General features: G+C 61.9%; 3 protein-coding genes across 10 annotated transcripts; 2 read left to right on the plus strand and 1 right to left on the minus strand.

Annotated features, from left to right (window-relative positions):
- The first annotated feature begins 512 nt into the window (after positions 1-512).
- NUDT8 (nudix hydrolase 8) lies at positions 513-3,113 on the plus strand. 2 transcript variants are annotated; one of them, XM_053899394.1, is made up of 5 exons: positions 513-905; positions 1,542-1,674; positions 2,217-2,294; positions 2,392-2,629; positions 3,006-3,113. In XM_053899394.1, the coding sequence occupies exons 1-4, from the start codon at positions 712-714 to the stop codon at positions 2,617-2,619; spliced, it is 633 nt and encodes a 210-aa protein (XP_053755369.1). In that variant the 5' UTR covers positions 513-711; the 3' UTR covers positions 2,620-2,629; positions 3,006-3,113. The 2 variants fall into 2 exon arrangements, with proteins under 2 accessions (XP_053755369.1, XP_019270742.1); XM_019415197.2 differs by lacking the exon at positions 3,006-3,113 and having other exon boundaries at positions 514-905; positions 2,392-2,700.
- Positions 3,106-8,421, plus strand: LOC109246867 (double C2-like domain-containing protein gamma). Of its 7 annotated transcripts, XM_053899389.1 has the most exons (13): positions 3,108-3,221; positions 3,451-3,792; positions 4,516-4,586; positions 4,705-5,091; positions 5,264-5,343; positions 5,420-5,491; positions 5,708-5,817; positions 5,911-6,046; positions 6,173-6,226; positions 7,407-7,558; positions 7,653-7,734; positions 7,908-8,004; positions 8,110-8,421. In XM_053899389.1, exons 4-13 carry the CDS (start codon positions 4,842-4,844, stop codon positions 8,238-8,240), a joined length of 1,164 nt encoding a protein of 387 aa, XP_053755364.1. In that variant the 5' UTR covers positions 3,108-3,221; positions 3,451-3,792; positions 4,516-4,586; positions 4,705-4,841; the 3' UTR covers positions 8,241-8,421. The 7 variants fall into 7 exon arrangements, with proteins under 7 accessions (XP_053755365.1, XP_053755364.1, XP_053755362.1 ...); XM_053899390.1 differs by lacking the exon at positions 3,451-3,792 and having other exon boundaries at positions 3,106-3,221; XM_053899387.1 differs by having other exon boundaries at positions 3,451-4,586.
- A 381-nt stretch (positions 8,422-8,802) lies between these two features.
- NDUFV1 (NADH:ubiquinone oxidoreductase core subunit V1) lies at positions 8,803-14,265 on the minus strand. The gene is made up of 10 exons (XM_019415193.2): positions 14,096-14,265; positions 12,933-13,015; positions 12,690-12,860; positions 11,780-11,963; positions 10,761-10,950; positions 10,148-10,360; positions 9,809-9,975; positions 9,433-9,514; positions 9,060-9,205; positions 8,803-8,956 (listed from the first exon to the last, which is right to left on the minus strand). Exons 1-10 carry the CDS (start codon positions 14,165-14,167, stop codon positions 8,870-8,872), a joined length of 1,395 nt encoding a protein of 464 aa, XP_019270738.1. The 5' UTR covers positions 14,168-14,265; the 3' UTR covers positions 8,803-8,869.
- Positions 14,266-15,585: the final 1,320 nt, after the last annotated feature.

Consider the following 15,585-nt stretch of genomic DNA (forward strand, 5'->3'; position numbering starts at 1 on the left):
CCTTGGAGCGGGAGGGCACGGCGCGCGCCACCCAGAAGAACCAGGAGAGGGGCCCAGAGCGGGGCCGGGCTAGGCACTCCTCCCGCAGCCCCTGATGTCCCCGGCCTCCGGGAGGCGCGCTCCGTGGACCCCCTAAATGCCGACTCCGAACATCCTGGAGCACTGCGCGTGAGGTGCTTAGGAAAGGGACGGGCACACGCGGGCGTGGAGGGACGCGGGGTCCGGCCAAGCCTCGAAGCCTGACGCCCGGAATCTCGAACCCGGCTGTCACAGAGCTGGGTCCGGAAGCCGCCGAGACTCGAGCACCGCGAGCTACTGACTCCAGGCTCTCTGACACCCTCCCTCGAAACCACCAATGCCAGCTCCGCCCTCGGCCCAGGCCCGCCCCTTCTGCCGGAAGCCCGAGACAGGGGGACCCGCCCCTTCCGGACCCGCCCCACCAATTCGTGTCGAGGCCACTCCCTCGGGCCCCGCCCACGGCCCTCTGGCCCAGAGCCCCGCCGCCTCCCGCCGAGGCCCCGCCTCTTGTGCGGGTCTCGCCCCCAAGGGCACAGCCGACGCCGCGTCGGAGCCCCGCGGGGCGGGGCGGGGCGACTCCTCCCACGGCCCCGCCCAGCTTCCCCGGAGACCCCGAGCGCTAGTGCTGCCTGCCCCCTCCCCTTCCTTCGCCTGGCGTGGCGCCCTCGGTGTCCCGGGTGCGCCCGGCCCGACATGCCGCCCCACTGCCTGTCAGCGGAGGACGAGCAGCGCTGCCGACGGCTGCTGGCAGGGGCCACTGCCCGACTCCGCGCGCGGCCCGCGGCGGCCGCCGTGCTCGTGCCGCTGTGCTCGGTGCGCGGGATCCCAGCGCTGCTCTACACGCTGCGGTCCAGCCGCCTGGCCGGGAGGCACAAGGGCGACGTCAGGTACACGGCCGGGAGCTCCTCGCTCTACTGAGAGGAGGCCGCCGAGTCCCGGAGACCGCAGGGACCTGAGCGAGGCGCTTCGCCTGTCCGAGTCTGGGTTTCCGCCTCTATGGAATGGGTCTGGGGAGAGCCGCGCCCCGAGTCTGGCGCCGTGGGTGCCAGCCCGGACGCCACGCCGGACCCCTCGAAGCGCGTCCCGCACCAGCTCAGGACCGGGACACTTCTCGGAGCTGTGCCCGTGTTTCTAAAAAGGCAGGACCCCGCCCCCTGCCGGCGACTCTGGGGAGATTCGGGTCCTGGAGCCGACGAAGCTCGCGGGTGGGGTGAACTGCCTGGCTTCCCGCCCTGGCCCCGCCCCTGTCCCGTCGGGAATGAGGGACACGCTAGGGTCATAGCGCCACTGGGGCCACCATAAGCAAAATTTGCGTGTGTGAGCCCCAGGGCCTCTCCCTTACCCCTATCGTTTAGGGAGGTAAACCGAACCTGGAGAGGTCATGTGGCTTGCGGGAGGCCTCACGACAAACTAGGGGCAGAGACAAAAGATGCTTAGGTGGGTGATCAGCTCTCCGCACAGCCGTCACCCTCACCCGCCATGGCCCCAACAGACCAAGGACCAGGCCACCTGTGCTTGTTCAGTTTCCCAGGTGGCAAGTGGGACCCCACTGACCAGGACGTGGTACACACAGCCCTGAGGGAGACCCGTGAGGAGCTGGGCCTTACTGTGCCTGAAGAGCATGTGTGGGGCATCCTGCAGCCTGTGTATGACCAGGTAAGGCTGCCAGGCCCTGAGGCCACCGCCAGGGACAAGGAGAGTGGTCCTGGCCTCTGGTGGAGCTCCAGACACCTGCCTGGCAGTCATGTTCCATCCCCGCACAACCTTTCAGAGAGGGGTATCTTAGCCCCTTTTCGTGGGAGATACCGAGGCTCAGGTCCTGGGCTGGAGGTAGCCCCAGGATAAGCCAGCTCTGCCCAGCTTGGTGGAGGAGGGTGGGGGAAGGCTTCACAGGGTAGGCAGGGATTGAATGACAAGTGGGAGATTTCAGGGTAGTAAAGGTCAGGGAAGGTTATTCTAAGCAGAGGGAACAGTCTGCAAAGGCCCAGAGGACTGAATGGCTCTAGTGAGTTTGAGGGGCCTGTAGCTAGTCAGCATGGCTGGAGTGAGCTCAAGGGCAGGGGCCAGGTGGACCTGACCTCCAAAACTGAAGGCCTCTGGATGGCGAGGTGGAGTCTCCCTCTCGGGCTCCCCTCCCCCGCCCCAGAGCCCCGCCAAGGCCGTGCCTCCCCTGACTGCCTGCCATCTTCCTGCCCCAGCAAAAGACCACCGTGGTGCCAGTGCTTGCCAGTGTGGGCCCCCTGGATCCCCAGAGCCTCAGGCCCAACCCTGAGGAGGTGAGTGGGGAGGGACGGTGGGGGCCAGGTTGTTCCACGCAGGGGAGGCTGCGGCAGCAGGTCCCGTGTCTACCCTCTCGCTGCCTCCTGCCCACAGGTGGACAAGGTGTTTGCCCTACCCCTGGCCCACCTGCTGCAGGAGCAGAACCAAGGCTATACCCACTTCTGCCAGCGTGGCCACTTCCGCTACACTCTGCCCGTCTTCCTGCACGGGCCACACCGTGTCTGGGGTCTCACGGCCATCATCACAGAGTTCACCCTGCAGCTGCTGGCGCCCGGTGCCTACCAGCCCCGCCTGGCCCTCCCTAAGTGGTCCACGGGCTGAAGGCCTGGCCGTAAGCAGCACCCTTCCTTCACCCTGCTAGGCCAGCTCCATTCCGGGACCGAATAAAGAGCCTTTACCCATTCTGTGGCGACTGCATCTTGTGCACTGACCTTGAGCAGACCCCGTGGGACAGCTGGCTCCTGGATGGGGTGCCTCTGTCCAATCACAGTGTTACCCACTGAACAGTGGGCACTTAACACTTGGCCCTTACCACAGCCCTGAGGCGGGGCAGTGCTGGCCCTGGCTGGTGAGACTGGGGCTCAGAGAGAAGAGACACCTTGCCCAAGGTCTCCCCGAGCTAGGATTTGAACCAAGCCCTCCCTGACTCCAGCAGCGCCCAGACCCAGCCACTCCCCTGCAGTTCCTGTTCTCTGCTCTGTGTCTAGCTGACCCCATGCCAGGCCGCAGGAATCCGAAGAGGAGCCCTGTGTTACTACAAAGTTCCAACACGCCGAACTCCTGCCGTGCACCAGGCACTGTGCTGGGGCCATATCTTCGGACCAGCCAGATGCTGCCCTGCCCTCTGGGGGTGACTCAGTCCAGGGAAGACCTCAGAGCAGGCCACAGAGATAATCATGTGATTGTACATTAATTAATCACAGGTAATAGTGGAATTAATTATATAACAGGTATGTAGAGCAGAGAGAGAGGATAAAGCAGTCTGACCCTGTCATGGTGGACTAGGCAGTAATATTAGCCGGGACAGGTGATAGGAAACTCCCCTCACCAGCTGACTTCACCAAAAGAGGCTAGCTTCAGGCATGGCTGGATCCAGGGGCTCAGGGGCTCTCCCTCTTACTGTGCTTTCTACTGTGCTGGCCTCACCTTTAGAGAATCTCTACTCTGCCGGGATGAGAAGTGAGGAGAGGGCAACGGCTCTCGGACGGCACAGCATTAGCCTCCCATCGACAGAAAACAGAGCTTCTGTCTCTGGCCATCCAACCCAGAATTGTACTTCGTTGGGCCTCCCCGAGCCTGTCACCTGGCCTGCTGTCTTTGGAATTCCCTAGGCGGCAGGGTCTGGGGGCACAGTCCCAGGGAGGAGGATGAGCCTCCCAGACGGAGACTGTGGAAAGGGCAGTCCCCGCAGGACTGCTGGGAAGAGAGAGAAGGGAAGGTCGAGCAGGTAAAAAAGCAGCCAGGTTCGCCTACAGAGTGACCTTGAAACCAAAGGTGAGCAAGAACAGGCCACGTCAAAGGGCACAGGGGGGAAGTGGGGGCAGAAGGAGCAGCACATGCACAAAGTTCGGGGTCCTGGAGGAAACAAGATGAACAAGGCGGAGAGTCGGGGAGGGGCCTCGCCACTCAGGGGCCACCATGGTGTGCCAAGGGGACGTGCTTCAGTGGTGACTTAGGATTTTGTTCCAGGTGGGGGGGCGGGGGGGGGGGAAGGGGTGAAAGGTGTGAAGTGATGTGATTCCTGTTTTAAAAAGCTTGAGCTTGAGCTGCAGAGAACCAGACTGCGGGTGCCCCCCTCCTCCTCCTCCTCCCCTCCTCCTCCTCCCCCTCCCCTCCTCCTCTTCCCCTCGGCCCCCTCCCCACTCCACCCCCCCAAAGTGTCCCCCACACTGCTACCCACTCCTACACACCTCCCCCTGCATCCATCCCTCCGTCCTCACCTATCCCTTCCTTCACAAGCCCCTCCCATTGCCCTTCACACTTCACACCCCCCGTGTCGCCTCTGGTCCTCCAGACTCCTCCGCTGAGAGCAGGGCGCATGACCCTGGTAAAAATAACTCACGGTGTGAAGGGGGACTGAGGAAGGAGGGAGGCTGAGCCCCAAGGGACCCCTGGGGTTGAGGGCAGAGAAGTGCCAGCCTCCTGAGCCCAGGAGATGGGCTCTGACCCCGCCCCTTCCCCCTCCCTCACCGCTCCCGGGAGGCTCTTTGCTCACAGTCTCGCTCGAGGGTCATCTCAGTCTGGCTTATACTCAGCGAACCAAACCAGGTGGACGAGCTCAGGGAGCGGTGAGTAGCCCAGCCGGCCTGACTGCCAGCCCACAGGCGTCCTCCTTCGGGCCAGAGCCCCCCCACTTCTCCCCCACCCCACCTGCTTGGACCCTGCATTCTGTCCTTCTGTCCTCAGGTCCTGGCTGCCACCCAAGACTCCCCCCCCATGCCCTCAGGGATGCCTCTTCACCCTGGCTCCTTGGCCCGCTGCGTTCCCCCCGTCTCCAGTTCGTGGGGGCTCCTCTGAGTCCCCGCCCCCACGTCCAAGCCCCCATGGCAGGCGCGGCAGCAGGGAGCCGGGGGCGGCCACAGCGGGTGAACATGCAGGAGCACATGGCCATCGACGTGAGCCCCGGCCCCATCCGGCCCATCCGCCTCATTTCCGACTATTTCCCACACTTCTACCCCTTCGCTAAGCGCGCTCTAAGCGCCCCAGACCCACACCCTGCAGTGATCCCTGCCATTCGCTCTGCACCCCGGCAGCGGGCCGCTCCAGAGCCAGAGGGAGATTCAGATGACAGCAGTGAGTGGGGACAGGGGACAAGGGGAACGCTCCTGGCCCAGCCCAGCCAGGGTAGGGTTTGGGGCCTCCCAGGCATCTGACCAGGGAGGGGCAGGGCGGGAGGCATAGTGCCATTTGGGGGGTGGGGAGGGGGTCGAGGCGGGAGCTGACCCTGCCTACCACCTCCTGTTAGCTGCCCTGGGCGCCCTCGAGTTCACGCTTCTTTTTGATGCGGACAACAGCGCCCTGCACTGCACGGCTCACCGGGCCAAGGTGAGGATGAGGGCAAGGGTCTAAGGGCGGAGGGCCCGGGCCACAGACCTGCCCCACATTCGTGGTCTCTTCTTAGGGTCTCAAGCCACCAGCCTCAGGCTCTGTGGACACCTATGTCAAAGCCAATCTGCTGCCAGGAGCCAGCAAGGTGAGGGTGAGACCCAGACCCCTACTGACGCTCTTTGGCCGCACCCCAGCCTGGAACACCCACCTGGCCCTGCAGTGCCCCGTCCCCCCAAAGCCTGGACATCAGGCATGGAGCTCCCCATTGTAGGGATGTGCAACTGGGGGCCCACCAGGCAGGTGAGCCAGGGTGGGGCCCTGGGGCCCAAGGAGGTCCTGATCCTCCCTCCCTGGCCCCTAGGCCAGCCAGCTGAGGACTCGCACAGTTCGGGGCACAAGGGGGCCTGTCTGGGAGGAGACCCTCACCTATCACGGCTTCACCCGCCAGGATGCTGGGCGAAAGACACTGTGGTGAGGACAGGGCCGGGCCTGGGCTGCGAGGGGGCAGGGCCGAGGTGGGGGGGCGGGGCTTGCTCGGCCAGGTTTGACCCCGGCGGCCCACAGGCTGTGTGTGTGTGAGGACCCGCGGCTGCGGCGACGGCGGGGGGCGCCTCCCCTGGGGGAGCTGCGGGTGCCCCTGAGGAAGCTGGTGCCCAACCGAGCCAGGAGCTTCGATGTGTGTCTGGAGAAGCGGAAGCTGGTGAGTGGGGCTGACACAGATTGGGGTGGGGATCAGGATCCTTGTGGTGGGGAAGCTGGAAAGGGGACAAAGAGGGAGACCCTGGGCGGTGTCTGGTCAAGGTGACCAAGCTCTCTGCTCTTTCAGATCAAGAGGCCCAAGAGTCTGGACACCGCCCGTGGCATGTCCCTGTATGAGGAGGTGGGTAGGACGGTGGGACCAAGCAGGGATGGGAGGCCCTAGGCCCCGTAGCCCTAGGGAACAGCCAGGCCCCAGTGGCTGGGCAGGGGTGCGACTCCCCCACCCCACCCCTCTCCACCAAGGCAGCCCAGAGCAGCTATTGGGCACTGGGACAATCAAGGCCCTCAGGGGGCAGAGATAAAGCCCGGCTTGAAGCAGAGGCTGAAACTGATGGGATCCACCCATAGCCCAAGTTGGGAGGGCAGGTCAAGGTCCAGGAGAGAATGGACAGCAGGATAGGGCATTGTGGACGCCACTCCTGGGGCTTGTAGCCCTAGATAAGCTCTTGTCAGCAGGCAGAGGTGCTTGCAGGGGGCCCCACGCCAATGACCAAAGACCTCCGGCTCGGCTCCGGCTCCCCTCCCCACGGATGGAAGGGCCACACGCTACTGCCCTGCCCCCTGGTGGAGCCACAAGTTGCCGCACCTGCCACTTAGCCAAGGCCAGGCTGGCAAGTCCCACCCAGGTGGGGCAGGCACCCCGCGAAGGGCACTTCCTGTCCCAGACCCCACACGCGGCCGCACCGCTGCGCATGGCAGGTGCTTACCGAACCCTCCCTCCCTGAGGAGCCGGGGAGAAAGGTGGCCGGGCTTTCTGTGAACGGAATCCTCTGCGAGGTATGGGAGAAGCGCGTTCTTCCTGAACATCCTCCCAAGCCCTTTGCAAGCACCAGGGGCTGAGGGTGGCAAAGAACAGTCAGAATCTGGTCCCCTGGGTGGTGGGGGGTGAAGAGGGTGGTTTTTGTAGCTTTAGTGACCTGTACGTCATCAGGTAGAGGAGCACAGCCTCTCGGAGCTGCTTCTGTGACACAGGGGGAGGGTGGTGATGGGCGCGTAGTGAGACGCCACTCGGGAAGCTCCTCGCATGTTTGTGGCCTTCAGACACCAGCACCCTTCCCCTCACTGTGCTCACCAGTCACGTGGCCTGAGCAAGCCCCTCCCCTTCTCAGGCCCTGGAGGGTACAGCTGGCCGGAAAGTTCCCTTCCAGGGCACCGGGCCGGTGACTGTTTTGGAAGACTCATGACATGAAGTTGTTGGTCCTCGATTGCTTTGGAGCCAGCTCGAGTTGTCACATCCGGGCTAACACCGGTGGGTGGGTGGGCTTTGGGCTGCAGTTGGCTGACCACAGCCTACCCCGCAGGAGGAGACGGAGGCAGCAGGGGACGAACGCGGGCGCATCCTGCTGTCACTGTGCTACAGCTCTCGGCAGGGCGGCTTGCTGGTGGGTGTCCTGCGCTGTGCCCACCTTGCCCCCATGGATGCCAATGGCTATTCGGACCCCTTCGTCCGCCTGTGAGTGAAGGGGGGACAGGTAGGTGGGCCGTGGGGGCTCCCCGGAGCCCCTCTCCAGGGCCATCCCTAACCTGACCCCATCCTTCCCAACCAGTTTCCTGCATCCAAACGTGGGGAAGAGACGTAAATACAAGACCAGTGTTCGGAAAAAGACCCTGAACCCCGAGTTCAATGAGGTAGGCCGGGGTCCGGTGGAGGCGGTCCCGGCTGCCCCGGGGTGGGAAGATCAGCGTTCCGCCTCGGTCAGAAAGCGCAGGTCCCACCTGACCTCACCTGCCTGAGCCTGTTTCTGAACCTGTAAAGGACCCGAGGCGACCCCCTTCCTGCATTTCTGCCCCCTCCCCTGCAGGAATTCTTTTATGCAGGCCCAAGGGAGGAGCTGGCCCAGAAGACACTGCTAGTGTCTGTATGGGACTATGACCTGGGCACAGCTGACGACTTCATTGGTGAGTGAGAATGCAGGGGAGCGGGCTGGCGGGGGGGGGGGGGGGGGCGGTGGGAGGGGGGCAGCGGGTTCCGACGTGGCTCCTGATTTCTGCTCCCCAACCCAGGCGGGGTGCAGCTGAGTAGCCACGCCAGCGGGGAACGCCAGCGGCACTGGTGCGAGTGCCTGGGCCGCAGTGACTGCCGACTGGAGCTGTGGCACCCGCTGGACGGTGCGCCCCCCCAGCTCAGCGACTAGAAGGGGTACCCGCCCGGCCCCGCTCACCACCCTCCCCCAAACTGACCCACAGAGCCGGGAGGACCTGGAGCTGCCTCACCCACCGTGCCCAGCCCCGCGTCAAACTGTCTGCTCCCTTACCCCCGCGTCCAAGTTCACCCCTCTGCCAACCATGAAGAATAAACTTCCAAACCAGGCCAGACAGAGCCTGTTCCCTTTGCTGCCCGTCGCCTCACCGGGCAGACTGGGCCCCATTCTTGCTCCCATCCTCCAGATGCCCACGGAGGGCCAGGCCCAGGGCTGGACCCCAGGCCGCCGCTTCCCCCTCATCACGCTGGGAAGGCCCCGCCCCCGCCCCGCTATCTGCACTGAGGGATGGGCGCTCAAGATGGTCTAGGGCAGACTGACCCACCGGAAGCCAAGCTGTGGGTTCACGACATGACCTTGAGCTGACCTATCCCCCCTCCCCACAAGAGACCCACGTGGTGTATGGGAAGCCTCCCCCTCTGGGACACAGACCTCCCCGAGTAATGGGCCGCAGTGGCAGAGCGACGAGAAAGACCACAGAAAAGACGCAGCAGGAGACCGGGCAGCACTCGCTTTATTGTCCAGCCATCTGGACAGACAGACGTGAGCCCAGGGCAGCGGGATCAGGAGGCAGCTTGCCTGGCCTGGTGCTGCTGGGCGAACCTCTGCATCCGCTCCTCGAGCTCTGGCCGGAAGTGGCGGATCAGGCCCTGGGGGAGGGTAGGGGGCACCGTGTGAAGCGGAGCTGAAAATCCCCACGCCCTAGGCTCTCAGCACCCCCACCCTAGTGCCCCACGGCGGGGCAGGGGGTACCTGCACGGGCCAGGCGGCTCCATCGCCCAGGGCGCAGATGGTATGGCCCTCTATCTGCTTGCTGATCTCCCAGAGGGAGTCGATCTCGGCCGGCCGGGCGTCCCCCTTCACGAAGCGGGCCATCACCTTGTTCATCCAGTCCACACCTGCAGCCGTGGCAGCAAAAGAGGGCCCGATGACACCAGCCAGGGTGCAGAGAACGGCCCTCGAGGGGTGCAGGCCACAGAGAGGGCGGGGCCGGGAGAGGCCAGAGCAGGCTGGGAAGCAGCAGCTGCACACTGAGTGTCCAGAGCCCACCCAACCTCCGTCCTGCGCCTGACCCAGGCCTAGGGTGGGCCTCAGAGGAAGCCCCCGCCCTGCCCAGGGTGCATACCCTCGCGGCATGGGGTGCACTGGCCACAGCTCTCGTGCTTGTAGAACTCAATGAGGCGGGCGATAGCTTTCACAATATCCGTCTGGGGTGACAAGAGACAGTGAGGAGTCACCCAGGGCCAGAGCCTCAGCCCGCCCAGAGCAGCGCCCCGTCCCCCCACCCCAATTCCAGCAGCATTCCGGCCACCTCCTCCGCCGTCCCTGGGCATCCGGCACTGCCCAGACCCCTCTCTAGGCATTCTCTCTAGGGGAATTCTCTCCCACCTGACTGTATCTCAGGTCACATGAACTGGGATCCAAGAGCTGGGATCCAGGGAGGAGTACCGACCGGGTGGACACGAGGCAGGGACTGGGTGGGGAGCGTGGGCAGCCCTTACCGAGCGGTCCATGACAATCACAGCAGCCGTGCCCAGGCCCGTCTGCGCCTGCACCAGCGCGTCAAAGTCCATCAGGACCGTCTCACACACGGACTTGGGGATCAGTGGTGTGGATGAGCCGCCGGGGATCACAGCAAGGAGGTTGTCCCAGCCACCTGTGACACCCCCTGGGGCCCCGGTCCATCCCCAAAAGGATGGATGGTCAGGGCTGGGACCGCCACACCTGAGTAGTCCTGAGCCCAGGCCCTCTGTCGGCCCCCCGCCCAGCGCGGCCTCCCACCCTGGCTCTCTTCATTGACATCCTGCCCCACTCCGGCCCCGGCTGGCCCCTTGGCTCACCCGCATGCTTTTCAATCAGTTCCTTCAGTGGTACAGACATCTCCTCCTCCACAGTACAAGGGTGGTTGACGTGGCCAGAGATATTGAACAGTTTGGTGCCCGAGTTGCGCTCACGACCAAAGCTGGCAAACCACGCACCCCCACGACGGCAGATGGTGGGGGACACAGCCACCGTCTCCACGTTGGCCACGGTTGTGGGGCAGCCAAACACTCCTGTAAAGGAATGGGATGAGACCAGTGGCTGCCAGAGGGTGGGGACAGGGTAGATCAGCTTTCCCAGCAGTGGGGTCTGTCCCAGGGTCGTGCTCTGTGGCACAGCCCCCCTTCACCCTTTGGTCATTCCCATCCCCCTCTGGACCCCAAACTCTAGCAGGCGCTGGATTGCCTTTTCACCCCTCTACTCTTAGTCCCTGGGGGGCTAGAGAGGACCTGGGGACTGGGACAGGGTGAGGGACTACAGATGGAACCTCTATGTTGTCACCCACCCTACTCTGTGTCTGGCCCCCAGTCCAGAAGGAACTCAGAAATCCCCTAAGAATGACCAATGGGGACCTGAAGCCAGATGAGATTCCACAGGATGCAGCACAAGGCCCAGGACCGGGCCGGGTCTCACCCACATCAGCAGGGAAGGGCGGCTTCAGGCGGGGCTTGCCCTGTTTGCCCTCGATGGACTCAATGAGCGCCGTCTCCTCCCCACAGATGTAGGCCCCGGCCCCACGCACAACAAACACATCAAAATCGTAGCCGGAGCCACAGGCGTTCTTGCCAATCAGACCAGCCTCATAGGCCTCTCGGATGGCCACCTGTGGGACAGAAACATGAGGGTACCATCCCCCCAGCCTGGGAACACTGTGTGCTGGGGAGGGGTACAGGCCCACTGAGCCCATGTTCACCAAAACCCAGGGATAAAGCTCCCTTTGGACATAATCAGAGGATGCTCTGGGACAGGGGTGGGATTTTTACAACGTTTATGCTACTTTTGTAATAACAACACTTAAATTCTTCACCTATATGCATTTTTAGAAGAAAAACTAAGGAAATAATGAAAATTTTCATAAGCACTTTCCTACAGGTGGTGGATCTGTGGGAGGTTTTTCTGCGTGTTGTGTATGTGTGCAGTTTCCTATCTTTACAATGAGCAAGTCCTACTTCTGCAGGAAAGGAAAAGACCCTAGGGGTTTGTTTTTAAATACGTAGTAGTAACACTTATACACAAAGTTACGATGTGCCAGGCGCCGTCCCAGGTGCTGTTTCCGTTTCCCTCGTCGCTGCCGTACAGGAGCCTCACAGAAAGGTGTGAGACTCTGGCCCTGGACCAGTTACTACAGGCATCAGTGACCTGAGAATCGCTGAAATGACCCCTTGGCCCTTCTGCAGGAAAAATGCCTGTAAGCCCACCCCTGCCCCAGGAATCAGAGAGCCCGGAAAGCCTCCCGAGTTGAGGCTTCGGAACATGTCCAAAGAGCCCAGAGGAGGCTCTGGGGGCCACGTTCCCTTAACATGCATGCAGCAGGGGTAACTACTCTTCCGGGTGGAGCCCAGACAGATCAGGGGCTACAATCTAAGAACCATGCCAGGAAGCAAGCATGTGAGCGCACCCTCTCCTCTGTTGAGGCTCCTCCCCTTTCCCACCTGCAGATTGGAGGCCTCGTTGTAGAACTCCCCTCGGATGTAGATGTAGGCAGCACGGGCGCCCATGGCCCGGCCCCCAACTAGGCAGCCTTCCACCAGCTTGTGGGGATCGTGGCGAATGATCTCCCGGTCCTTGCAGGTGCCCGGCTCCCCTTCATCTGCGTTCACGACTAGGTACTTGGGCCTGTAGGTTCCAGCAGATCCGTAAGGCCACAGGGCCACCAGGGCTGGGCCTTCAGCTACATGCCACCCCACTCCGCCCAAGGAAGCCTCAAAGATGTCTCCTCCGAGAGCCGATCCCTCCCTGTTCTCCCAACACATTCCTAGCGGCTCTGCTGGCTCACAGTCAATGACATCGAGCTCACTGCCTATTACGCCTTTGGGTGGCTAAGACCACAGGAAAGGTCTTTGTTCTGCTCAGTCCAAACGTCTCCTTGTGCTTTCCTAAGAGCCCAAATTCTGCTCTTGGTCACAAAGAACCTTCCTGAACCTCTGCCATATCTCTGGGGTCAAAAGGAGGTGAAACAGCTGACATTTATCATTTGCTTTCTATGTGCTGACCAATGTGAGGGGCAAAAGCTTTGTGAACACTCTCTTTAATCCCTGCACAATGTAACGTCCACTTACAAAAAAGAAAACTGAGGTTCAAAAAAACCAGGAGACTGCCCAAGGCTACATAATTAGAAGGCAGAATTGACCAATGAGTCTGCTGAAGTCAAAATCTTGTGTTGATTCTTATACCCCTCAAGTCTCCCCTGAGGAAGCCCGGAGAGAACAGAGTCCCACCTACTTAAGCTCTGGCGATGTTTCCTTTACTCTTAGTTTCCAAGGAAACAGCCCAAGGCCCGGGTAAGCCACAGCCACCCCCAAGGTTTCTCCTGCAACCCCACCTCTACCTCCCTACACACACCTGCCATCTGAGGGCTTATTCATGAAGCTCCATTTGAGGCCAGTGGGGAAGCCAGCACCGCCACGGCCCCGCAGGCCGGATGTCTTGACCTCACCCAGGATCCAGTCAGGCCCCTTCAGCAAGATCTCCTTTGTCTTGTACCAGTCACCTCGGCTCTGAGCACCTTTCAGCCTGGACAGAGTGGGGAAGACATTGAAGGCGAGGCTCTGCTCCAGGACCACCGAGCTAAGGGCAGCATCTCACCTCCAGTCATGGCGGCCATACAGGTTGGTGAAGATCCGGTCTTCATCTTTCAGCGAGCCAAATGAGGTTTTCTTGGGTGCTGTCTGAGGACACAAAGGGTCAGGAGGCCCAACCCAGTTCTGCGGTCACAAAGGGCCAGGCCAGATGTTACAGATTCTCGGGTCCCCGTGATTAGACGGGGCTGGGCTGAGGAGAGGGTAAGGGCCTAAGCCTCAGAACCCTTCGTGGCATCACAGCTACCACCATCACTTTAGTGAGCGCTTCCTGCTTAGCAGGCATCAGGCTAAGCACTTTCCAACCCAAACCCCATTTCGTCCTCATAACCCCGAGACAAGAATGATTTCCTCCATTTTACAAGGGAGGAAACTGAGGCCAAGAACAAACAGCACTTATGGAAGGGCACACAACCAAAAGCTGATGGGATCTGAACTCAGATGTGTGGGTGGTCAAAGCCCACACCTGAACCACAGCGCATTATGAACTCCCTGAGCCCAGTGTGAAGTGTCCATTCATTTGCCCGGCTGTCCTGTTGGCCCCAAATTTGGTCAAACCAAGCCCTTATACAACTAACTCTGCTGGGAACAGAATGTGTTTACTGATGCAAAAGAAGCGTTTCACCGGGGCTGGGATACAAAGCTGATGGGAGACCCACTTGGGATAAAAGTGATGAAAGGCGGGGTCTGGAATTCCACATGACCCAGTGGTCAGCACCTCAGCTGAGAGCTAAGGGTACCAGGCTTCCAGACTCCCAACCCCCTAAAAGGCACTACAAGGAGCAGAGCGCTAGATGGGGCGTCAGGAGACGCACATCCTCTCCAAAGCTTTTCTGCATCTGTAAAATGGGGCAGAGGCACCTTCAAGCTCTACAAAGCTCGGGCACGGAAACGAGGCAGGGATGCTTCGCCACCTGCAAAATTTCCCGCTATGTCGCCCGGTTGTTAACTAAGACAAGCCAAGGAACCGGAGGGCTGGGGGAGTCAGCCTCCCACTGGGGCCGGTTCCCTTCTACATCCAGGCCGGAGCGGCAACCTTCCTGTCGGGCTGGGGAAATGAGGAGGGTTCTCTAGAAGGCACTACAGACCCAAGGGACGGCCGGCGCAGAGGCGCTGCACAGAGAGACCCAGCCCGCAGACACCCTTGGCCCGAGCCAGGCCGGGCCTCACCGTGTCGCCGCTGAAACGCACAGACACCCGCGCAGGGAGCGACCCGCTGAGCAGCCGCCGTGCCGCCAGCATCGCGGGAGACGGCTCAGTCACCTCCCACTGTCACCTTCACGGTTCCGAGCCTGAAGAACCGGCGCGACCGAGGCGCTGGGCGGCGCACAGGAAAAACGTCACGCGCCCTGGCCCGGGCTGCGCGCCCAAGGTCCCCTGCGCCGCTCTCGCCCCGCCCCCGGCCGCCCTCCCTCGCAGGAGGGCGAAGAGGCTGCTGGGAGATGTAGTCCCGTGGGCCTCGGAGCCCGCCTTTCTCCCGGTGCAGGTGGCGCTTGCTCTCGCGCTCCTCTGCCCCGATTGTTCGCATTCGCCTCCGGACTCCAGACTTTCAAACCCTAAGTAACCAAACGTCGCGTGTCACCGTTTGCTGGGTTCTGGTGTTTCCCACTTTCTACAGGTTCTGCATTTAGTGTGCACTTGTATGTCTGGGTGTATGGCGGGAGGAGGAGAAATCAGGCAGGTTGCAGCCCGACGACCCTAATGACCGCGTTGTAATTATTCTGCCCTAGTCCAAGCCTGATGATCTCTCCCCGACCCCACTCTGGGCACCCCTGGGCTCAGGGAAGTATTGCTTATTAGCGGCAGAGAGCAGGGACAGCTCCAGAGCCAGGCAGGGGATTGTTGGTGGAGGTCTTAGGTTGGGGTGAGACCGAGAGAGTGGAAATGGTGAAGATGGGCCGGTGAGTGGCACGTCCTCTTGCCGGCGCTGCTAAGCTCGCGCAGCCATTCCTTCCTCAGCCCGTCAGTAGAGCCCGGGCCTTGGCACTCCTGCTCAAAATCTTGGGGTGGCCCCTAAGTGCCTTCACAGTCACGCCCTGGCCTAGCATTTAAGGACCCCGCCCCTCCCCCCGCAGGGTCATCAGGCCCAGACCCCATCACGCACGCACCCCCTGCCCAGGACCCCTTCTTCTTGAGGAGGTCACGTGTCCTTTGCCTTCCCCTTCATTGAAGATGGCAGTGGTATTCCCAATAAAGGTACTAAAGCATCAGCACCTTGTCTGAGGTCTCACAGATGGGTAGGGCAGTACCAGGCCCAGGGCCCAGCAGTCCTGGCTCCCAGCCGGGGGACCCCCACTCCTGGGCAGGGAAAGAGATTGCCCAGACAGAGCTGGGGATTACACAGCTAATCCCAGCCTCCGCGACCTGAGTCCATGGATCCCTCCCTATGGGGCAGGAGAAGGGGGGCAGGATGGAGCCAGAGGGTGGATTCCTTCCTCATCCCTAACTGGGTCAAGGGAACACAAGGCCACGGGGAGAAGGCCGCCTGGGGATGCCGTGGACGGGAGACGGTGGGGCATGGGATGATGAGAAACTGAGAGTGAGGAGCAGGGTCTCCTGTTCATCCAGCACCAGGCTCTGTGCCAAGCACTTGCCATGTGTTATCTCCTTAATCCTCCCACAACCCAGAGCGTAGGAATGACGAACCCCTGTTTTCAAAA

The sequence above is a fragment of the Panthera pardus genome, unplaced genomic scaffold (assembly GCF_024362965.1).
Source record: "Panthera pardus isolate Hobbes unplaced genomic scaffold, ASM2436296v1 HiC_scaffold_12, whole genome shotgun sequence".
NCBI classification, from domain to species: domain Eukaryota; kingdom Metazoa; phylum Chordata; class Mammalia; order Carnivora; family Felidae; genus Panthera; species Panthera pardus.